This window comes from Mandrillus leucophaeus, unplaced genomic scaffold (genome assembly GCF_000951045.1).
Source record: "Mandrillus leucophaeus isolate KB7577 unplaced genomic scaffold, Mleu.le_1.0 Scaffold48, whole genome shotgun sequence".
In the NCBI taxonomy this organism is placed as follows: Eukaryota; Metazoa; Chordata; class Mammalia; order Primates; family Cercopithecidae; genus Mandrillus; species Mandrillus leucophaeus.
This window is the reverse complement of record NW_012105142.1, coordinates 660,248-684,258: the sequence shown is the minus strand read 5'-3', so window position 1 is coordinate 684,258 and position 24,011 is coordinate 660,248. Positions and strand designations below refer to the sequence as shown.

The window sequence follows — 24,011 nt, the reverse complement described above, 5'->3', positions numbered from 1 at the left end:
ATAATGTAGGTGAGCCTAATCTAAGGCCTTCAGAGCAAAAACAGGTTTCTCAATGAAGGAGTTCTGCCTCAAAACTGTAAGATAGAGATCCTGCCTGGGTTTCCAATGGGCTGGCCTGCCATATGAATTTTGAACTTGCCTGCCCCTACAATTGTGTGAGCTAATTTTTAAAAGAAATCTCACTCTCTCTGTCTTTCTCACTAACCTATTGGTTGCTTGTCTCGAAGACCCTGGTTGAAAACACAATCTCATCTGTCAAAGATAATTTCTATTAATATTTTCCCATTCTGCCTATCTTTTTTCCATGTACTTACAGTATATATGTAATTTTTTATATATACACATATATAATTTTATAATTTATATAAAATATATAAATATAAATATAAAAATATTTATATACAATTATACATATAATTTATTATATATTATGTATGTTTCCTATACTTAGTTAATATATATACCATCTCTCTCTCACATACACATACAAGATTTTTTTTGACATGAGAAAATAGCCACTATATATATATAGTGTATATATATAGTGTGTATATATATATAAATTTATATATAGTGTGTATATATATATATAAATTTATATATATATATATATTTTTTTTTTCCCACATTGTTGCCTAGGCTGATCTCAAACTCCTAGGCTTAAGCAATCCTCCCATCCAGACTATTACCAATCAGCCAATTACAAATTACATACATACCATACATATGTATATATATATTATATATATACACACATACACATGTAATTATACAAACACATACATTTATACATACATACTAGAATGATCAACTCATTTCACTTTGCCTAGGACATTCCTAGTTTTAGCACTAAAAGTCCCACATCCCGGGAAACCCCTCAGTCCCAAGCAAACTGTTACAGCTGGTTACAGACACACACACACACACACACACACACACACATACACACACACATTTCTTTTTTATTTTGAGACAAAGTCTCACTCTTGTCTCCCAGACTGGAGTGCAGTGGTGCGATTTCGGCCCACTGCAACCTCCGCCTCCCGGGTTCAAGCAATTATCCTGCCTCAGCCTCCCAAGTAGTGGGGATTACAGGTGCCTGCCACCATGCCTGTCTAATTTTTGTACTTTTAGTAGAGACAGGGTTTCACCAGGTTGGCTAGGCTGGTCTCAAACTCCTCTCCTCAGGTGATCCACCCAACTCGGCCTCCCAAAGTGCTGGGATTACAAGCATGAGCCACCGTGCCTGGCCACACACACTTCTTAAAAAATAAAATTGTAATCATTTTCTATGTGCTGTTTTAAAACCTGAACTCCTTACTTAAAAATATACTGTGGCCAGGTGGGCATGCCCCTGTAGTTTTCGTACTTTTTTTTTTTTTTTGTAGACATGTGGTTTCGCCATTTTGCCCAGGCTGGTCTCAAACTTCTGGGTTCAAGTGACCTGCCAGCCTCTGCCTCTCAAAGTGTTGGGATTACAGGCATGAGGCACCACTCTCAGCCCAGTTCCACTGTTTTAAACTGCCTTTGGTTCTAAAATTAATAAAGGCCAAAACAGCATGAAAAAAAAAATCATACACAAAGTGCAGACTGCTCTTGAGGGCTCTCAAGGAGAGCCAGGCACTACTTTAATTTACCATTTATTACCAAAGTTATTAAAAGAAAAAGTCAGGCTGGGTGTGATGGCTCAGACCTGTAATTCCAGCACTTTGGGAGGTGAGGCCAAGGCGGGCAGATCACCTGAGGTCAGAAGTTTGAGACCAGCCTGGTCAACATGGTGAAACCCCGTCTCTACCAAAAATACAAAAATTAGCCAGGTATGGTGATGCACCCCTGTAATCCCAGCTACTCAGGAGGCTGAGGCAGGAGAATCGCTTGAACCCAGGAGGTGGAGGTTACAGTGTGCTGAGATTGCGCCACTGCATTGTAGCCTGGGCAACAGAGTGAGAGTCTGTCTCAAAAAAATAAAAAAGTCCCATTCTCACTTTCAGACACCTGTGCCGCTCTGCTGTGCATGACCGTAGGTGAAGAAACCCAGAAAGAACTGAACTGAGCAACCTCTCTCCATTCGGCAACACAGAAAGACCCTGCCTTGGAAAAAAAAAAAAAAAGGCAAAACACTAAATCCTTACCTTTTTAATTCATTTACAATTGATTTATGAACTTCCATTGCGATTTTGCCATCCGAGTGTGTTTTGAGTTCTCGGCATTTGGCACGTAAAATCTCCAGCTGTTCCCTGTTCTCCACCAGTTCCTTTTCCTGGCCCTGGGTTTTCGTCTCCAGGAGCATTAGTTGTTTAGTCAGCTTAGAAACTGAAAATCAAAAGAGAAGGATAAAAACTTGGCACAGAAGACCTCATAAAACACAATTATTGGCTGTTAGGAAATACTAATGAGAGTCAGCTGATAAAAATGACCTTTTAAAGATCTTCTGGGCTGGGCATGATGGCTCACACCTGTCCCAGCACTGTGGGAGGCTGAGGCGGGTGGACCACGAGGTCAGGAGTTCAAGACCAGCCTGGCCAAGCTGGTGAAACCCTGTCTCTACTAAAAATACAAAAATTAGCCAGGCGTGTTGGTGGGTGCCTGTAATCCCAGCTATTCAGGAGGCTGAGGCATGAAAATCACTTGAACCCAGGAGGCAAAGGCTGCAGTGAGCTGAGATCACGCCACCACACTAGCCTGGGCAACAGAGTGAGATTCTGTCTCAGAAAAAAAAAAAAAAAGATCTTTTGGAGTGTTATAAATTAACACCAAAGGCTTTGTCCTTAGAAATTACTGTCCCTACTGGGCACAGTGACTCATACCTGTAAACCCAGCCCTTTGGGAGGCTGAGGGGAGGATTGCTTGGGGTCAGGAGTTTGAGACCAGCCTGGGTAACATAGTGAAACCCCATCTCTACATAAAAATTTAAAAATGAGCAGGGCATGGTGACATGCATCTCTGGTCCCAGATATCCGGGAGGTTGAGGCAGGAGGACTGCTTGAGTCCAGGAGTTCAAGACTACAGTGAGCCGTGACTGGGCCACCGCACTCCAGCCTGGATGACACAGTGAGACCTTGTCTCCAAAAACAAAAACCAAAAAAGCCAAAAGAAATTACTATCTCTACATTAAGCACTCACTAAATATATATTTTAAAAATAAAATCCACTATAATATTTTACCAAAAATGATTCCAGTCTTCAACTAACTGACTTTCCTAAGACTGAAGCCTTAAATCACACACAGGTGTGCAAGCATATGTCATAACATTGTCCCTAAAGCTGCAAGATTTTCAAGATTTTTAAGGACATCAAACATGGCTAAACTAAGAACCGGATTTATTATTTTCCTTGCCTTTCCTCATTAAACTTTTATTTTATGTCCTGTATCTAAAGTAAGTCACAAATATTTTCATCCTGTGTTTCATAGTTGTATGTAATAAGACATTTCCTGAGCATCTGCTGACACTAGCACTTAGAGGTATTTATTGTAGCATAAAACTGTACATCTCTCTACTCTATGAAAATATCTAATTGGTGACTGGGCATAGTGGTTCACGCCTGTAATCCTAGCATTTTGGGAGGCCAAGGTGGGTGGGTCACTTGAGGTCAGGAGTTCAAGACCAGCATGGCCAACATGGTGAAACCCCCTCTACTGAAAATACAAAAATTAGCTGCAAGTAGTGGCACATGACTGTAATCCCAGTTACCCGGGAGGCTGAGACAGGAGAATCGCTGGAACCTGGAAGGCAGAGGTTGCAGTGAGCCTAGATCACGCCACTCTACTCCAGTCTGGGCAACAGAGTGAGACTGTCTCAAAAAAAGAAAAAAAAGAAAAAAGAGAAAATATCTAATTGGTCAAAGTGAATGGCTGTTTCTGGGTAATGGGAAAACAGCACAGGCAACTCACTGGATCACACAGGTCAAAAGGTTTTCCCTACCCCATGTGACCAGAAATCCTCTTTCTGTTCAGATCTGGTATGTTCAAGAAAATTAAGCTCAGTAAATAGGAAACTAATGTCATCCCTAACCCTGAAAACAAAGATAAGAGGCTCCACAACTCTGTTTCCCCTCTCCCCTTAACAATGCCAGAGTAAAGGCAAATGCTCCTGGGCCATGCAGGTCTCAGGAGAAATCACGTGGAGGAAACTCCTGTGCACCTCTCTGGGAGATGCTCTCATCTTTAAACACAACCTGGTTCTCAGAAACAGGAAGTGCTAGCCCCGCAACTGCAGCAACAGCAGGGGCTGCTCATGGACCTGCCATGGCATGGAAGGGGCTGCCATTCCAAAAGCAGCTGGAGAGGGGAAAACCTCCATCTGCTTCTCGGGGTGCCACGGCCTCATGCAAGATGGCTTGTGCTTCAGTTTCCCAGCCTATGCCATTCTTCACTAGGAAAGAAAAATCAGTAAAACAAAGGGAAAAAATGCCACTATCTCTTGTACTCATCAATTGTGGTTTTAAAGCAGAAGTGATGACTCTTAGCCTGGCCTCCTTACAGTTGTGCACTGTCCCAGACTGTGAAGCTCCTAGGGGTTGGGAGAGTGCATGGGAAGACACGGGAAGAGGGACACTCTCGGAAGGCGTCTGACAGTGATCTAATCTGCAGAGATGTCGCCTCCCGTGCCCACAGCACCGAAGGAAGGAAGGACACAGGGGAACTGTTTAGAAAGTGAACGGTTCTGCTTATTTACTCATCCAACAAACATCTGGGAAGAGACCCTGTGTTATTTCAGATGTTTACCTCGCATGATCTTTCCCATTTCTAAGGTACTATTTTACCCCAAAACCAGTTCTGCTGAGTCTAGCACTATCCCTGCGAGTGATTTACAAACCCATGGGATGATGAGAGACACTGTGGAGTATGAAAAAGCAATCTATGCATTGACAGTAATGAGATGGAAGGGTTATAAACAGCTGCATTTCAGTCAAGAACGTAAAACATGACTTCTCTCATTTTCATTCGGGGCCCCCGGCAGGAGGGAGATAGAAGGGTAAAATGACAATAGTGACATCACTGCATGGCCAGTCCTCGCTGGAAGGACCTCACCTTCTTGGAGGTGCTCCTGGTGGCTGTCCTTGGCTTTCCTTTGCTGAATCTCCAGCTGCTCCAGCAACAACTTGTTTTCCTCTAAAACCAGTTTTGCTTGAGTCTGAAGCTGACGCCTGCAATTGATTTACAAGATGAAATACTGTGATTCAGGTGCTGAATGGTTACAGAAACACTCTGGAATCTAAAAGGAAGCAATGGGTGCATTAGAGGTAATGAATATCAAGCCATGTCTTCATGTTAAACGTATTAACACAGCAGCAAATCCTGCCATTTGCAGTCAGTTTGGGGAAGGACAGCCGCGAGTCTGAATTACGGACTGCTTCAGAAACGCTTTCAGATGTAGAATTTCAAACACGTACAGAAGTAAAGAGGATACAGTAGGAGACTCCCATGTGCACAGTACCCAGCTTGAATAGTCACTAAATGGCTGATGAGGTTTCATATGTATAAACCTCTAGTCCTGCCACCCACTATATTATTCTGAAGCCCATATGGAACATATTTAAAGACACAGTAAGTTTCCATTTTAATTTTAAAATACTCCTTTGTAATCAGTAGCATATTTGCAAAAAAAAAAGACTCTGTTAGCAGGCTTTGAAATGGTTTCTTAGAACCGTATGAATCTGCCCCAGCCTTCCTCTCAAGCACAAGCAAATCCTCTGCTTCCAGTGCAGTGTAAACCCCAGCCCAGCTCAGCCCTCAAGACCACAAATTCTGATTAGAATGAGCTGAAGGGACCTTAGAAATCATCTAGTGAAATGTTGACCACCAAAGTACACTGGGTGGTAAGTTTACTTACTAAAGCAGTAAACAATCTCGATTTTCCACTTGAAACCCTAAAGGTAAGGAGGAGGAAGGAAACAGACAAGATGAAAGGAGTCAGGCTGTAACAATGGTGTGGCCCCAACAGTGGCTGTGCACTGACTGGCTCCTGGGCACTGTGGGGGTGTCTCTTGCCTGCTACCAGCACCTACAGAGTAGGCTGCCATGCTGTCAGGAGGGGACTCACCCAAAACTGGTCTGTGCTAGCCTCCTCATTCCCGCCACAAACTGGGCAGCTCCATGATGGTCTGTTTTATGTTTTAGACTTATTTATTTATTTATTTATTTATTTATTTATTTATTGAGAGATAGGGTCTCATTCTGTTGCCCAGGCTGGAGTGCAGTGGTGAGATCTTGGCCCACTGCAACCTCCACCTCAGCTTCCTGAGTATCTGGGATTACAGGCATGCATCACCACACCAAGCTAATTTTTATATTCGTATTTGTTGGTAGAGACAGGGTTTCTCCATGTTGGCCAGCCTGGTCTGGAACTCTTGACCTCAGGTGATCCACCCGCCTCGGCCTCCCAAAGTGCCGGGATCACAGGCGTGAGCCACCATGCCCGGCTGCGTTTTGGACTAACTTATAAGACTTAGGTTCATTCATTCATTTGTTCATTCCTTCCTTCCTCCCTCCCTTCATTCATTTTAGTTTTTATTTTTTAGAAACAAGGTCTTGCTCTGTCACCCAGGCAGGACAGGAGTACAGTGGCACCATCAGAGCTCATGTAGGCTTGAATTCCTGGGCTTAACAGATCCTCCTGACTAGCTAGGACTACAGGTGCATGCCATCATGCCCAGCTAATTTTTAATTGTTTTGTTTTTGTTTTGTTTTTGAGACAAGGTCTTGTTCTGTCGCCTAGGCTGGTGCACAGTGGTGTGATCATAGCTCACTGCAGCCCCAAACTCCCGGCCTCAAGTGCTCCTCCCACCTCAGCCTCCCAAAGCATTAGGATTACAGGGGTGAACCACTGAACCTGAGCCATTTCTTTTTAAAATGAAAGGGATTGATCCCCCATTCTTAAAAAAAAGTTCAAAATCTCAGATTTGGTTCAACACTCCCTCTTGTTTTGTTTTACTTATTTATTTTATTATTATTTGAGACAGGGTCTCACTCTGTTGCCCAGGCTGGAGTGCAGTGGCACAATCTTGGCTCACTGCAGCCTCTGCCTCCTGGGTTCAAGTGATTCTCCCGCCTCAGCCTCCCGAGTAGCTGGGATTACAGGCATGCGCCACCATGCCTGGCTAATTTTTCTATTTTTAGTAGAGAAGCAGTTTCACCATGTTGGCCACACTGGTCTCAAACTCTTGGCCTCAACTGATCCTCCCACCTCAACCTCCCAAAGTGCTAGGATTATAGGCATGAGCCACTGCATCCAGCCTCCCTCTTATTTTATAGAGAAAGAAACAGACCCATTAAGCCTGAGGTTAGCCAGTGATTCAGGGGAAGTTAGGAAAAGAAATATACAAAATTTACTTGCAGCCCAGAAGTTCATTGAGAAATTACTGGCAACCAATCAGAAAGTGTCTGCTGGGCCAGGTGTGGAGGTTCATGCCTGTAATCCCAGCACTTTGGGAGGCCGAGGCAGGTGGATCACCTGAGGTCAGGAGTTGGAGACTAGCCTGTCCAACGTGGTGAAACCTCATCTCTACTAAAAATCCAAAAAGAAATTAGCCAGGCATGGTGGTGGGCGCCTGTAATCCCAGGTACTCGGGTGGTTGAGGCAGGAGAATCACTTGAACCCGGGAGGTGGAGGTTGCAGTGAGTCAAGATTGCACCACTACACTCCAGCCTGGATGGCAGAGCAAGACTTTGTCTCAAAAAAAAAAAAAGAAAGAAAGAAAGAAAGAAAGCGTCTGCTGTAGTGTGAAGTCTGTGTACCAAGTGCTGCGTGCAGGTTTAGCAGCCGTGCATGTGTGTAGGTACTGAGAGCAGCAAGGAGCTCTGCCCACCAAGTATGATGCTCCAGAGCCCAGAGACCCTCCTGCAGCTTGAGGGCAGTGAATTCAAAGAATTGCTCAGGGAGGCCCTGAGCAAGCCCGATGTTCTCCCCACGCTGGTGTGGGCCATCATGCTAGAGCAAAGGGCAGATTTCAAATCCCAACAAACACAGGATTGGGGAACACTGCGGGGCTGTGGATTTGAAAGCAAGGCCTGCCTTTCTTTCCTCTGTTTCGTTGACTTTATTTTAAGGAAACGCAGACAAGTTGGATTTGTGGCTATATACAAGGCTAGGGAAGGAACACGGGGGTCCAGAATCTTACAAGGTCTCTTGAGCCCCTTGAAAGCATTTGAAAGCAGGGCCTGCCTTTCTTTCCTGTGTTTCGTTGATTTTATTTCAAGGAAACGCAGACAAGTTGGATTTGTGGCTATATACAAGGCTAGGGAAGGAACACGGGGTTCCAGAATCTGACAAGATCTCTTGAGCCCCAGCCTGGCTAAGCTGCTTTCCAGGCCACTGTTCAAGGAGGGTGCGAGGGGAGACACACTAGGAACCCTGACGGAAGAAAATCCAAGCTCAGCCAGGGAGGTCACAAAGCACCAAGACCCAGGAGTTGCCTGGGCCAGTCCCACCTGATGCATCGGTGACTACAAAATCAGGGAGAGCCAATGGTAAGAGTGCTGTTGACTCAATTCCAGATTTCTAAACATCACATATAGAAAATACTTCATTTTTTCCAGTGATGCTAAGGCCATTTGAAAACACTAAATATAACATACCTACTCAAAGTGAATACTTTTTGTTTTCTTAGTCCTGCCTAGATATTGCTTTTAGGCTTTTCAAGACGTATACTTTCTCTAATTCAGTTAACAGGCATTTGCTGTTGCTGTGCTAGATGCGGGGCCACACACAAAAATGAGCAGGACGCTGGTTCCTGCCCTTGCAGAGTTCACAAAGGAGAAGATGGAGGCAGATGTGGAGGCAGACAGGATAGTCAGGCACAGTGTGGCAGGTACTGGGATAGGGCATGTGTTTAGGGGTACATCAGAACTGGAGACAAGGGGCCGCGTGCAGTGGCTCATGCCTGCAATACCAGCACTTTGGGAGGCCAAGATGGGAGGATCACTGGAGCCCAAGAGTTTGAGACCAGCTTGGGTAACACAGCCAGACTGTCTCTATGAAAAATTTTTTAAAATGGCTGGGCATGGTAGGGCACACCTGTAGTCCCAGCTACTTGGGAAGTTGAGGTGGGAGGATGGCTTGAGCCCAGGAGGTTGAGGCTGCAGTGAGCTATGGTGGAGCCACTACACTCCAGCCTGGGCGACAGAGTGAGACCCTAACTCTAAAACAACTTAAGAAACAGAGACGCCGGGCACGATGGCTCATGCCTATAATCCCAGCACTTTGGGAGGCCAAGGCAGGCAGATCACATGAGGTCAGGAGTTCCAGACCAGCCTGGCCAATGTGGTGAAACCCCACCTCTACTAAAAATACAAAAATTAGCCGGGCGTGGTGGCACATGCCTGTAATCCCAGCTACTGAGAAGGCTGAGGCAGGAGAATCGCTTGAATCCAGGAGGCAGAGGTTGCAGTGAGCCAAGATCATGCCACTGCACTCCAGCCTGGGCAACATAGCGAGACTCTGTCTCGAAAAGAAAAGAAAAGGAAGAGAAGAGAAGAGAAGAGAAGAGAAGAGAAAACAGACACAAGGGAGCAATAATGGCCTCTCCTGAAGGCAACGCTATAGACAAGCACCATTCCAGTAGGACCTAGAGGGTGAGGAGTGCAGAGGGGCTTTCGGAGGAAGGACAGGTTGGAAGTGGGGCAACCTCAGTTGTCAGGGAATCTGCCAGGGCAGGGCGGATGGGAGCTGGTCATGCAAGCCTCATGAGCTTTCTGTTTTGGGAGGCCATTTTGAGCTTTCTGTTCTCAAACCCTGGGAGCCATCGCTGGGGCCTAAGAAGGGATGAGACTCTCCAGGTCTAAGATGGAAAAATCACCCTAGAAAAATACCACCTCAGAATATAAAAAGCAGAAAGCAACTATATTTCAGGTTTGAGAACCTACTTAGAATTTTTAAAGTCATCTTTAAAATATAAGTTTAGAATAATTTATTAGGGTTTTATTATACCTTATTAATTTCTTAGAAACTTTCCCTTAAAATATTTAAGAATGTAATTATGTATTTGATAATTTTATAACATATTTTCTTATTATCATTTGTTTTAAGTTAGCAAAAGAGCAGAAACACAATGCCACTTGCCATTCCTCACTGGTAACAGCACTACTCTTATTTAACTCTTGGTGCAATTCTTCATTTTCTTTCACCACTTCTTGGACTCGCATCCTAAACATTCTCATTTCCTCCTGAAATAAAATGTACGTAAATTATAACACACACATACCCACACATCTGTATTTCTCAGTTCTGGTGCTGCTGCGGTGACTAAAATCAAATGGTAACAGCCATTTAGCAAGGTCTCACAACAGGCCAACCTTCAACACTCGGTACCAGCACGAGTGGTGCCTGCTCTCAGGGAGCCTACCGTCTAGTGAGAAAGCACTAGGACCAAATGCAAGGCCAAGTACAAGAGGCAAAGAACCTGGACTTTCAATATTGGATTCCTAATTTGCTAACATTGTTCTCTAACTGCTGAATACTAATAGAAAAGGCAGAGATGCCTATCAACACTGACATTTTTCCTTTGTTTAAAGATGCAGGATAATAAATTAGAGGTTTTTAATATAAAAAAAGACCTTTTCATCCTTAATTAAAGCTAGATTTGGTAGGGAACGGGTTAGTTAGTGTGGGAGTTGGAGGAAGCTCTTAATTTTTTTTTTTTTTTTGAGACAGGGTCTTGCTCCGTCGCCCAGGCTAGAGTGCAGTAGTGCAATCATAGCTCACTGCAGCCTCAACCTCCTAGGCTCAAGTGATCCTTCCACCTCAGCTTACCAAGTACCTGTGCCACCATGCCTGGCTAATTTTTGTATTTTGTGTATAGACAAGGTTTTGCCATGTTACTCAAGGCTGCTCTTGAACTCCTAGGCTCAAGCAATCTTCCTGCCTCAGCCTCCCAAAATGCTGGGATTACAGGCATGAGCCACCACATCCAGCCAAGGCTATTAGTTTTGTCCATGACAACCATGAGAAAGTGTCTTACTAGCATCATCAGTCTGCAGAGCTTAATTGGCCATTAGCCGCAACACAAGGTCTGTCGCTGGGCCGGTTTTGATGCCTAACAGTCTATGTCTGTTTCAGCTCCCAACAGTCTGTGTATGTGACACTTCAGCTGAGCCTCCGCCATCAGGGCTTTTCGAGCTTCTGTGTCCTGCACTGTCCTTTGGTGAGAATCTGAGGTGCCAATATTTACTCTGGTGTGCCTCTAAAATATTCTACTCCCAGCTGTCAGATGTTTATGCTTACACCCTTTTAACTTAAAGCAGCACTATCAAGTAGCTTCTCCTCTCATCCCTCCACCCAGACACACTCACTCACTGCTGGCAGTCCATGTGACTCTTTTTTGGAACGGGGGTCAGGCAAACTAAAGTGTGCAAACCAGTTGGCTGTTTTTATAAATAAAGTTTTATTGGAACACAGCCTCGCCCATTATTTACATGTTATCCTCAGCTGCTTTCATGTTGCAACAGCAGGGCTGAGCAGGTGCAAACAGAAACTGCATGGCCTCCAAAGCCTAAAGTACTTATTAACTTGCCCTTTACAGAAAGTGTGTGCTGACCCTGATTTAGAAGGAGCACCAAAATAATAATATTATTAGTTATTAGGACTGTTATATACTCAATTAGTACAAGATTCATACATGCTCTTAGAAAATTAAGCATCCAACACTAAGTCTAAATGAAAAGGATTAAAATTCCTTTCCACGGGACATGGACACAGGACAGTATTACTGATGAGGAACAAGCTGGGAGCCTCTTAAAGGACCCTCCCAGCTCAGGATCCCAGAACAACCAACATTTCTTTCACTGGATCCTTCAATTTCAGGGATCTATATGGACACTTAAATGAGGAATCCAGACGAATGCAGGAGGCATGGGAAGCCTCTCTAACCTGCACCTGCGGTTAGAACGAGCTCCACTGCCCAAAGCCATTCCCACAAAACGGCGGTGGACAAGGCAGAAATGGATAAAAACCCCACTTCTTCTCCATGTCAAACAGCTCAGCAATCGGACTTCCCTAGGGTCAGCTCATCCTAGAATTAAGAAGCATCTAAGTTTGCCTAAAACATCTCCAGCCTTTCCTTCCCATGTCTGCCCAAATAGCCCTTCTTTTATTTGTTTGTTTTGTTTTGTTTTGTTTTTGAGACAGAATCTTGCCCGGTCGCCAGGCTGGAGTGCAGTGATGCAATGCCAGCTCACTGCAACCTCCAACTCCCCGGTTCAAGCCATTCTCCTGCCTCAGCCTCCCGAATTGCTGGGATTACAGGCACGTGCCACCACACCAGCTAATTTTTGTATTTTTAGTAGAGACAGGGTTTCACCATGTTGGCCAGGATGGTCTCAATCTCCTGACCTCAAGTGATCCACCCACCTTGGCCTCCCAAAGTGCTGAGATATCAGGCGTGAGTCACCATGCCCAGCACAAATGGCCCTTCTAATGGTGGTGTTTGCAGCTGCAGAGTACCAGAAAGAAGCGCTTCCCCACTGCTGTCTTCCCTGCACCCCCAGATCTCAGCCCATATGGGCTGGCTGTCCAGAAAGCCATGGCTTCTCATGCAGCACTGCTCTGACCCTCCATAATTCTCCCCTCACTCCCTATCCACCCCCCCCCCGCTCTGCCAATCACTCCCTTACTTCCTCCCCTCTTCCTTCTTTCCCTCCCTCCCTCCATCCCACCCTGCCACGCTCCTTCCTTCCTCCTTTCTGTCCTCTAATAAACATTTGATTATCTATAATATGCTGGGTATACCTACATTCAAAATGTTTCTATAAAATTTGAAGCAGTCCTATATTTTATAAATCTTGTCTCTTCTGAGACATTTGCCAGCCTACCTTGAGGGTGGCATTGAGCTCGTCCTTCTCTTTCATTATATCTTCATAAGCCAGCAACAATGGTGACAGGTATTTTATATCCAACTGAAGAAAGACAGCAAAAGAAGGTTAATATAGGCCAGCCACGGTGGCTCATGCCTGTAATTCCAGCACTTTGGGAGGCCGAGGAGGTGGATCACAAGGTCAGGAGATCGAGACCATCCTGACTAACACAGTGAAAACCTGTCTCTACTAAAAATACAAAAAACTAGCTGGGCATGGTGGCGGGCGCCTGTAGTCCCAGCTACTCGGGAGGCTGAGGCAGGAGAATGGCATGAACCTGGGAGGCAGAGCTTGTAGTGAGCCGAGATCGCGCCACTGCACTCCAGCCTGGGCGACAGAGCAAGACTCTGTCTCAAAAAAATAAAAAGAAAAAAAATAAGAAGGTTAATATATTTCTTACATCTAAACACAACCAGCAAATTTTTAAATGGCAAGAAGTTACGCTTGTTTGAAATGGTTTCTGTGGTTGCTGCTGTTATTGTTTTTTAAGGACCCTCCCAGCTCAGGATCCCAGAACAACCAGCATTTCTTTTGCTGGATCCTTTCAATTTCAGGGATCTATGTGGACGCTTAAATGAGGAACCCAGAGGAATGCAGGGGGCACAGGAGGCATCTACAACACCCACACAGGCTTGGCCTCCTGCGGTTAGAATGAGTTCCGTTGCCCGAATCCATTCCCACTCTGCAGCCCAGGCTGGAGTGTAGTGGCATGATCTCAGCTCACTGCAACCTCCACCTTCCGGGTTCAAGTGATTCTCCTGCCTCAGACTCCCAGGTAGCTGGGACTATAGGCACATGCACCATCATGCTCGACTAATTTTTGTATTTTTAGTAGAGACAGAATTTCACCATGTTGGCCAGGCTGGTCTTGAACCCTTGACCTCAAGTGATCCATCCGCCTCAGCCTACCAAAGTGCTGGGATTACAGACATGAGCCACCGCGCCTGGCCTGAAATGGTTTTTAATAGCTATGCAAACACAGCCTGAAAATATGGGCCTGAAATTAAATAACTTTCACTTACCAACCAGGGTGGTATAGGGCCCTTGGATGGGAGGCCTTCAATATTTAAGCTCTAAGAACAAAACAAATATTGAAGACAAGTTAAACCACGCTTCCTCTGAAATTTCAAGTCTTAGATACTCTTAATCTAGACTGGGCATTGCCCATCTATGCATTGATCTATCTATCCATCTGCCTACCCACCCACCTGCCCACCAACCCATCCATCCATCCATCCATCCATCCATCCATCCACTCTCCCATATACCCTCCCATCTGTCTATCTCTATGTATGTATGTATACATGAGAGAATATTTTTTCTGAAATGTTTGAGAGTAATTTGCAGATATAATGCCCCCTTTCCTCTAAATACTTGTATTTCCTAAAAACAAAAACATTAATATACTTAACCACAGTACTGTCTTGAAAATCAGGAAATCAACACTGATAACAATGCTATTTTCATAATATATATACAATATATATATGTATATATATTACTGCTCCTTGTAGAGCAGGGGTACCCCATAGGCAGTATGCCTAGAGTAGCCTATAGTAGGCTAGAGTAGCCTATACTACTATTTTCTAACCTAACCTATACGTTATCTTCAAATTTCATCTATTTTCCTACTAATGTTCTTTTCTGATCAAGGATCCAGTTCAGGGTCACATATTGCATTTAGCTGTCAAGTCTTTTATGTCCTTTTTTTTTTTTTTTTTTTTTTTTTTTGAGACAGGGTCTCATTCCATCACCCAGGCTGGAGTACAGTGGTGAGATCACGGCTCACTGCAACTTCTGCCTCCTGGGCTCAAGCAATCCTCCCACCTTAGCCTCCTGAGCAGCTCAGACTACAGGTGCACGCCACCATACCTGGCTAATTTTTGTATTTTTTGTAGAAATGGGGTTTCCCCATGTTGCCCAGGCTTCTCTTGAACTCCTGGGCTGAAGTGATCCTCCTGCCTCAGCTTCCCACAGTGTTGGGACTGCAAGTATGAGCCAGCACACCTGGCCCTTTTTGTTTTGTTTTGGTTTTTGTTTTTCTGAGAGAGTCTCACTCTGTTGCACAGGCTGGAGTACAGCGGTATGATCTCAGCTCACTGTAACCTCTGCCTCCCAGGTTCAAGAGATTCTCATGCCTTAGCCTCCCTGAGTAGCTGGGACTACAGGTATGTGTGCCACCACACTTGGCTAATTTTTGTATTTTTAGTAGAAGCAGGGTTTCACCATATTGGCCAGGCTTGTCTCGAACTCCTGACCTCAAGTGATCTGCCCGCCTCAGCCTCCCAAAGTGCTGGGATTATAGGTGTGAGTCACTGCACCTGGCCTCCAGCCCTTTTTAGTCTTTTAAAATCTGGAACATATCTAGTGACTGTTTTCACTGGATATGGAACTTTTTAATGTCACAGTGTTGAGTGGCTGGATTTTGTTATCTTCCTTTAACGAGTACTGGTTTCTTTTCCTTCCTCCCTTCCTTCCTTCCTCCCTCCTCTCTCTCTCTCTCTCTCTCTCTCTCTCTCTCTCTCTCTTTCTTTCAGCTCCTAAGTTGCTTGTGGATCCCCTTCATGCTTCTGAGGCTTGTTTTTTCACCCTGGTCATGGTAGGTCTGTAGTAACCTTTCCTAAAAAGCTCTTTGAGCCATACCTCTCAGGCATGGCCCTCTTGTGCTCTTGACTCAATGCAAGGTCTCTCCATTGCGGCTGGGCAGAACTTGAAGGTTCCCAGTGCTGTGTGAGCTCTGGGAACCATGCAGCTCACAGCTCCCTATTCTTATTTTCTGCCCAGTCTCTTGGAGTCTCATCCTACACATGTGCAGGGTGGTATTCCACAAGACTCCAAGGAGCCCATGTAGATTTATATAAGTAGCTCCTTCTCTCCAGGACTCCCTTGTTTCCAGTACTCTTGCCATACAAATTCTAGTCTCCTCAGCTTCCCCAGACTCTCATCTCTGTTGAACTCAGGGAAGGGCTCAGCTCCAGCCCTTCTTCCCTGCTCTGTGATCTGAGACTGCCTCCTGACAGGAAGCAGATCACAGGCTCATCTATTTATCCTGTTGCTCTTGAGGGTCATAGGCCGGTACTGCCTGCTGTTTGACATCTGTAAACATTTGCATTACATATTCTGTCTGGTTTTCTATTTGTTTACAGCAGGAGGGAAAATCTGGTACAGAATCAATGGCCTGGACAAAATAATCATTTATTTCACAAAAGCTTTCCAACGTGAACACCTTAGTATCTAGGTAATTACTCACTCACTCTGCAAACGTTGGCAACTCGCTAAATCATTATGGACACTGCAACGCAACCCTTGTTTTCAAGGATTATATGACCTAGTAACAGAAATAAATACCACTAACACAAATGAACATGATATACAAAAATAGTATACGGTAAAATGCTATAAGTGCCTTAAGAGTGATTACAAACAAAAGTCTGCAATTGTTTAAAAGAGACAGAGAGCCAGGCATGGTGGCTCATGCCTGTAATTCCAGCACTTTGGGAGGCTGGGGAGGGTGGATCCTTTGAGCTCAGGAGTTCGAGACCAACCTGGCCAACATGGTGAAACCCCATCTCTACTAAAAATACAAAAATTAGCTGGGCATGGTGGAACACGCCTATAATCCCAGCCACTCAGGAGGCTGAGAAACAAGAATCACTTGAATCCAGGAGGTAGAGGTTGCAGTGAGCTGAGATCATGCTGCTGCACTCCAGCCTGGGTGACAGAGACTGTGTCTGAAAAAAAAAAAAAAAAAAAAAGACAGAGACCAATCACTTCTGTCTGGGTTGATCAGGGAAGACTGTCATGGAGAACGTGGCATTTGCACGGGGCAGAAGACAACTTGGGAAGAGGCTGTCCCTGGGCCTGTCTACCTGCCCCACAGTCCTGCAGAAGGCCCTGACCTAGCAAGCAGGTTTTGAATTATAGGACCCCAACAACTTTATTTGTTTTTGTTTAAAAGTTAGTATTATGTTAAGTGAAAGTCAGTCACACAAAATCATGTCTTGTATGATTTCATTTCTATGAAATGTTCAGAATTGGCAAATTAATAGAGACATAAAATAGATTAGTGGTTACCAGGGGCTGAGTTGGAGGAAGTGGGCAGCAGGGGAATGTAGGGAGTGAGTCCCAACAGGTATGACACTTTTTTTTTGTTTGTTTGTTTGAGATGGAGTCTCACTCTCTTTGTCACCCAGGCTGGAGTGCAGAGGCATGATCTCGGCTCACTGCAACCTCTGCCTCCCAGGTTCAAGCGATTCTCCTGCCTCAGCCTCCTAAGTAGCTGGGATTACAAGTGCACATGACCACACCTGGCTAATTTTTTTGTATTTTTAGTATAGATGAAGTTTCACCATGTTGGTCAGGCTGGTCTCGAATGCCTGATTTCAAATGATCCGCCCACCTCAGCCTCCGAAAGTGCTCGGATTACAGATGTGAGCTACCATGCCCAGCTGATATTTCTTGATTTAACAAAAGTGCTCTAAAATTGATTGTGGTGAGGGTTGCATAATTCTGTGACTACAATAAGAACCATTAAATGGTACACTTTTAAAATGGGTATGAATTGGATGCTACGTGAATTATATCTCAAAGCTGTTATTAAAAAAAAACAAAAAGTGAAATGTAAGCCCTCCTTCAAAAAGCAACTCAGAAGCCCATGAGGCCTGAACTCCCAGGAGCTGCGGGAGAACACCGTGTGCCTCCCCGCCCTCTACCCCAGCAAGAGCCCAGCCAGCAGTGCCTCCCTCTCCTGTATCCACAGTGTTGCTCACATCCTCATAGCCCCGAGCTCTGTAAGAGTAAGGACCTGAGCATTGGTTCATCTGGCACTCCTCCCAGCATCTCATGCAGTGACCTGCTCAGTGAGAGTGTGTGGAGTTGGACTCTGCAACTATTCTTAGAACTGAAAACTCTGCTTTCCTTTCCAAGTTCATGCACTGACAACAGCTGCAACTTCCAGGAACGTGACTGAGAAAGGAGCAGCCGACACAGACTTTCATTCTTTTACTTTTGTTATTTTTTTTTTTTAATTTTCGAGACAGGGTGTTGCTCTGTCACCCAGGCTAGAGTGCAGTGGCATGATCTCAGCTCACTGCACCCTCGACCTCCCATGCTCAAGAGATCCTCTTTTCTCAGCCTCCTGAGTGGTTACAGGCATACGCCACCAGGCTAAGCTAAGTTTTAAAAATCTTTTATTTGTAGAGATTAGGTCTCGCTATGTCGCACAGGCTGGTCTCAAACTCCAGAGCTCAAGCAATTCTCCAGCCTTAGCCTCTGAAAGTGCTAGGATTACAGGCACGAGCCACCTCATCCAGCCTCTTTTACTTTGTACGCTTCTGTATTGTCTCAATGTTTTAGTCTTTATTGCCTTTATTATGCGGAAAAAGGGAGGGAAGAAGGCAAAAAATAGAATGGTTCTTAGAAACATTGTGCCTTGGACACAGCTTTTCTTACATCAAATTATAATAAATAAGAACCTCTCAAGATCGGAAATCAATTCAGCAGTAAAGGCTAAAAAATCCAAAAAGCTGATTTTCACAATTGGAAACATTACCTCTTCCTTGGACAAATGCCTGAATTTTGTCTGATATCGACTGAGTTCTACATTCAAACGATGGACAGTCATTTTCAATCCATCATTTTCATCCACCAGTTCTTGAGCTTGTTTTCGCAGATAAAGTAATTCAGGTGCAGCAACTAGGGAAAAAAAATTTAACATTATACTATAAGAAATAATGTCAGATTTATCCAGATTTTATTTAAATTGCAAATCATTTGCTTTTCCTCCCTCTTTCACTCTCAGAGGCAATGAACTGCGTGTGTGTGTGTCTGTGTGTGTATGTTGTGTCTATGTGTGTGTGTGAATGAATAAAAGTTACAACATTTTTAAACACTGAATAGTTAACATATTGGAAGTTTCTGGAAGTCTTTGCATGTACAATAAAGTAAAATAAAAGTTTCAAGTTGGAAAGGAATAGTCATGTTTCAGATGACATAAAAATATGTGCTTTGAAAAATCATATAGAATACATGGAAAACGTATTACAGCTAATAACCTTCCCACATAATAGCAATGTCCTATTAGAAAACAAAACAGAAAATAGATCCCACAAGGTAACAGCACAAATAATATACAGTGTCTAAAAATAAATGTGCCTAAGATAAGAATTACACAGGGTCTATATGAAAAAAACTGATACCACCTTACTTAAAGCTATATTATTAGTTTTATATAAATAGAAAAAGGTATAGAGAAAATATTGGTGAATATTTTTATAACTTCAGAGTTAAAAATGACTTAATGCCAAGGGTATAAGTCATAAAAGAAAAACATTTTATAGATTTAGCCCAATTATCAACAAACTAAGAAAATATTACACCTATGACAAAGGGATAAAATCTTTCATATGTAAGGAGTTCCTGCAAATCAATAAAAAGAAGTCAAGTGTCTCAATGTAAAGTGGGCAACTTGGCCATGCATAGTGGCTCATACCTATAATCCCAGCCCTTTGAGCAGCTAAGGAGGAAAAATCCTTGAGGTCAGGAGTTTGAGACCAGCCTGGGCAACACAACGAGGCCTCATTGCTATTAAAAAAAAAAAGCTTAGCCAGGCATGATGGCGTTCACCATCAGGAGGCTGAGGTGGGAGGATCACTTGAGCCCAGGAGTTCAAGGTTATAGTGAGCTCTGATCACTCCACTGTAGTCCAACCTGGGTGAAAAGAGTGGGATGCTGTCTCTAAAAAATAAATAAATAAAGTGGATAGCTTTACGAAAGAAAAAGAAAATGACGTGCAAAGATATGAAAAAATATTCAGGTTCATCAATAATAAAAGAAATACAAATTAAATACTACTTCTTTTTTTAACCTATCAAATTAGCAAGGAAAATATAATCATTGATAAGTTTATGGTAAAGGAGGAATTTTTATATGCTTCTCTTGCAGATAAAAACTGAAGTGAAATATATGTAAGCTAAGCATCAAGTTCCAAAAGAAGTATTGGAATTTCTTTATTTTTGTAAATTCAGCTTCTTTCCAACCTGAGGAATTTCTTTAGTGTAATAATGATATAGCAGATGAAATCAAATCTCAACAAACGTAAAGATAGTAACAAAAAAACCTGAAATATTACAGCATAAATTACCAACACAAATATCAACAAATATCATGACATAAAATATTAACTCTCAAAATAATTGAGTGAAGTCCTGCTCATTCCTCTAATAAAGGCACTGTCCGTCCCCACCTTCCTGTGACGATGCCTTCTCAGCCTCTTTGAGTTTTCTCTTCTCTTTTTCCATTCCTTTAAGTTTTAACTGTAGTTCTTTCATTGCTTGTTTCACTGTGTTTAGTTTAAGGGTAAGGCTTTGATTCGTATTGTTTAGGTGCATATTTTCTTCTTTTAATGCCTCAAACTTTTCTCTGGTTATTTCTGTATATCTTTGACGTGCTCTACCAGTTATATCTGAAAAGGTTCAGGGGAAAAGTTTTAAAATGTTAATTGATGTTGACAATGTTATATCAAAATCACCTGACTTTGTTCCAAAAACCACATCAGGCCTGGTGCCATGTTCTTTGGTCCCTGGGAAGGGATTGGCTTGTACAGGAAAGAGTAAGTGGCCTGGTGAGGTCACAGCGGTGGCAGGAAGAGAAGTACTGAGGGGAGGCCAGAGAGGGAGGCCAGAGCTGCAGATTGTGATGTGGCATGGTAGGTTCATCGTGCAGGGCAGCAGGAGCCAGCAGGGCTTTTAGGCAGAGGTGTGAGAAGGAAGAGGCTCTGCTCTCGGGTGAATTCCTCAGGCCAGCAGGGAAGAAGGCAGGTTAGGATGAGGCCCAGCCCAACAGCCAAGGGGCAGCACTAGAGTAGGGACAGAAAGAAAGTGACACGTGAGAGCAGGACTTAGGGGTTGGTAGCTGGCTGGGTGCGGGCAGTGAGAGAGAAGCAGACCCAGGATGACCGCCCAGGTCTGCGTCTGGCAGATGCTCCCCCAGATGAGGAGCACACTGTGAAGAGCAGGTGGGGACAGAAGATGAGGGGAGGCAGGCTTGGGTTGGGACACAGGCCCAGAGTCCCACGGGCAGCCTCTGCTGGGGAGACTGATGAGTCGCTGGCCTGTGGGCAGCACCTGAAGGCACCAGGGTGAGGAGAAAACAGACGTCACATAGGACCTTAAGAAGGAACAGCAAGAAAATAGGGTGGAAACCAGTGCTGTTCCATGGAGAGATGTGCTCCGAGAGGTCACAGGAGGTGAGGCTCCCATGGGCCCCTGGCCAGCGTACCTCCCAGGGGAGGGAGAGGCAGAAGCAGAGTTTCCACACAGGCAAGGGCAGGATGGCTGGTGGCTCCAGAGAGCCTGGCCCGACCCCTGACACACACACATCCAATCCCTAACATGCGAAAGGTGAGGCTCAGAAATGGGAAACTCCACAGCTGCACGGAAACAAGGGAACCCTGAGAAATCCCAGAGAGAAAACAGTTGAGATGAGACTGAAGATGGACGCCACAGCCTGAAATGTGCCAAGAGAGGGCAGCTAGAAAATGGAGGGTGGCTCCAGGGATATGCCTTGCCCTGGTAGGAGTGGAGACACAAAGTGACCTAGAAAGAGCCAATGAGGTTAGGCCTGGTGGCTCACATCTGCAATCCCAGCACTTTGGGAAGCTGAGGTAGGAAGATTGCTTGAGGCCAGAAGTTCGAGACCAGCCTGAGCAACAGAGCAAGACCCCATCTCTACAAAAATCAATCAATAAATAAAATTATACTTAAAAAGCAGCAGCTTGAAACAGCTGATGAGCTGTCGAGTTAGATAACCACAGTGGGAATAGCAAGGGGTTAACCCACCCAACCCAGGCAGCAACAGCAGAAATGTGTGCCCCTCCTCAGGCAGAACACACAAGCCCTGAGGGCAGAGAGGCAGGGCAGGCCAGGAGGCTGGAGAAAGCCAGGAGGAAGAGGGGTCCCCACGGATCCCAGCTGGCCTCACATCCTGCCCATCCCCATCAGTTGCTGGAGGCAGCAGTCGGTACAGCCTGGCAGCCTGCCGGCTCGCTCTCTCCAGGCAGGGTGCAGTAAACAGAGGTAGCATCCCCATGCGGGCCACCGGGAATCTCAGGGACCCCAACAGGCATCAAACAGCAGAGCCAGAGAAGCATCAATGGCAAGTGAGAGGAGAAGGGGTGCAACACAAACCCTAAGACTGGATGCGCACAATTATGACTTTCAGAGATCATGGACATTAGTGTCTTACAGAAATCATGGACGTTAATATTTGATCAACAGCATAAACTGAAAGGATGGGCTGAGCCGCAGCATACACATCATGAAGAAGGAATGCACGGCGCAGAAGTTAGAGCCCCAGCAATCGCCCAGAATACAGCATTGAAAATGCTGAGATTGAAAGGGTGCAAATAAAGTCAATCTGACACGGAGGAGACTTAAAACAGGATTTTCAGAGCAGTGATGCTGATGGCAGCAGCGGCCCATCTAGAGTGGCCGCTGCACAGACTATCTAGAGCAGGGAGGCGTGGCCCAAGCTTCTTGCTCCATGGAGCAGGCAGGAGCCCCCCCTCCCTGGATGCTGCTGCAGCTGCCCAAGTCCGGCTGCAGACCCGAGAATCTGTGTTCTTGGGGGCCCAAGAAGGCCCCCCCCAGCACCCATAGGCTCGGAAGTGCCTGATCCCACTGCCTGGCTTCACCACCCCTTCTGAGTTGGCAGGGCAGGAGCTCCCGGGGTGCTGCTACAGTCGCCCTCCCAGGTGCGGGACCTGGGTGTCTCTGCAGTCTGCACCCTCCGGGGCCTGAGAAGGCTCCCGTGTCCCCGCAGGCTCACGGGTGTTTGCTCGGGCTGCCTGGCCTCTCCCTGCTCCCGGAGCCTGCTCCAGTCTTGGAGCGGGGTTGGAGCGGTGTTGGAGCGGGGTTGAGGCCACGCCTGGGCACTGTCACAGCCTGGCCGGGAGTGTGCACACTCAGGGCAGCACGGACACGACAGCACCCTGCCGCCTCAGCCCCCTCCAGACTTTGGGCACCCATGAGCGCAGGAGGGAAAGACAAGGGGCGGGGGTGAGGGTGGCTCTGCACTGGCCTGCAGGTGCCCCTTGGTGCGAACAGCCTGGGTGCCATGAACTGGGCAGCAGGAGGCAGACAGGCTCCTGGGCAGAAGTGGGCAGGTCCACGGTGAGTCCCCACCTTCAGGTCGGGGAGGGCCTGAAGGCTGGGGACCGGTTGCCCATCCCGTGGGACCATAGTAGGAACTTGTGGTGCCTTTTCCAGGCCCACCTGTGGCCACCCATGGACCCACTGGTGCTCACTCCCTCCCTTCTGAGGCCCATAAAAGCCCTGGGCTTAGCCAGAGCAGAGCAGATGGGATGACCAGCTGCAGAGAGGAGTTACCCTCTCTGCTGATAGCTGGAGACATCAGAGGACCAGCAGCAGAGAGAAGCAACCTACTCCAGGGCCTCCTCTCTGCTAGGAGCTGGTCAGAATAACCAGCTGCAGAGAACAACCCTCTCCAGGGCTTCCTCTTTGCTGAGAGCTGCAGAGACAGTTGAATGATCTGCCTTCAGAGAGGAGCCCCAGACTCCAGGGCCTCCTCTCTCCTGAGAGCTGAACACTTGATGGGACGACCTGCCTACAGAGAGAAGCTACCCACTGCGGGTCTCCTCTGAACTGTCCTAACACTCAGTAAAGCTCCTCTTTGTCTTGCTCACCCTCCACTTGTCTGCTTACCTCATTCTTCCTGGATGCAGGACAAGAACTCAGGCAAAGGCACACTGGCACCATAGACATTTCTGGCCAGAAAAGCGACACCCCAGAGATCTTGTAACAAGGTGGGACCTAACAGCAGAAATTATAACTTCCATTTTGGAAGCCACTGAAGCTCCCCAAACTGTTCAGTGGGATGTAACCCATAAAGCATCACTGGACCTCTCCCTCTGCCTTCAGCCTCAGAGCAGAGCCCATAACTGCACCTGCCTGACCAGCATGGATCCCAGTACATCATGGGTCCACTCCTCCCACCGGGATCCCAGCACATCCCACAGGTCCTCCTTCCAACCCCCAGGATTCCATTACATCCCACAGGTCCACCTCCCTTCCCCCAGGATCCCAGCATATCCCACAGGTCCACCTCCCTTCCCCCAGGATCCCAGCATATCCCACAGGTCCAC

The 24,011-nt window shown here is 45.7% G+C and overlaps 1 protein-coding gene across 1 annotated transcript in view; it reads right to left on the bottom strand.

Annotated features, from left to right (window-relative positions):
• CEP89 (centrosomal protein 89kDa) overlaps positions 1–24,011 on the bottom strand; it is a 96,944-nt gene that overhangs the window by 36,712 nt on the left and 36,221 nt on the right. Inside the window, exons 8-14 of the mRNA XM_011995279.1 lie at positions 20,094–20,312; positions 18,402–18,544; positions 13,873–13,923; positions 12,809–12,892; positions 10,062–10,165; positions 5,033–5,148; positions 2,133–2,313 (exon numbers count right to left, since the gene is read on the bottom strand). Of these exons, the coding sequence (XP_011850669.1) occupies positions 2,133–2,313; positions 5,033–5,148; positions 10,062–10,165; positions 12,809–12,892; positions 13,873–13,923; positions 18,402–18,544; positions 20,094–20,312 (898 nt within the window). The remainder of the gene's footprint in view (positions 1–2,132; positions 2,314–5,032; positions 5,149–10,061; positions 10,166–12,808; positions 12,893–13,872; positions 13,924–18,401; positions 18,545–20,093; positions 20,313–24,011) is intronic.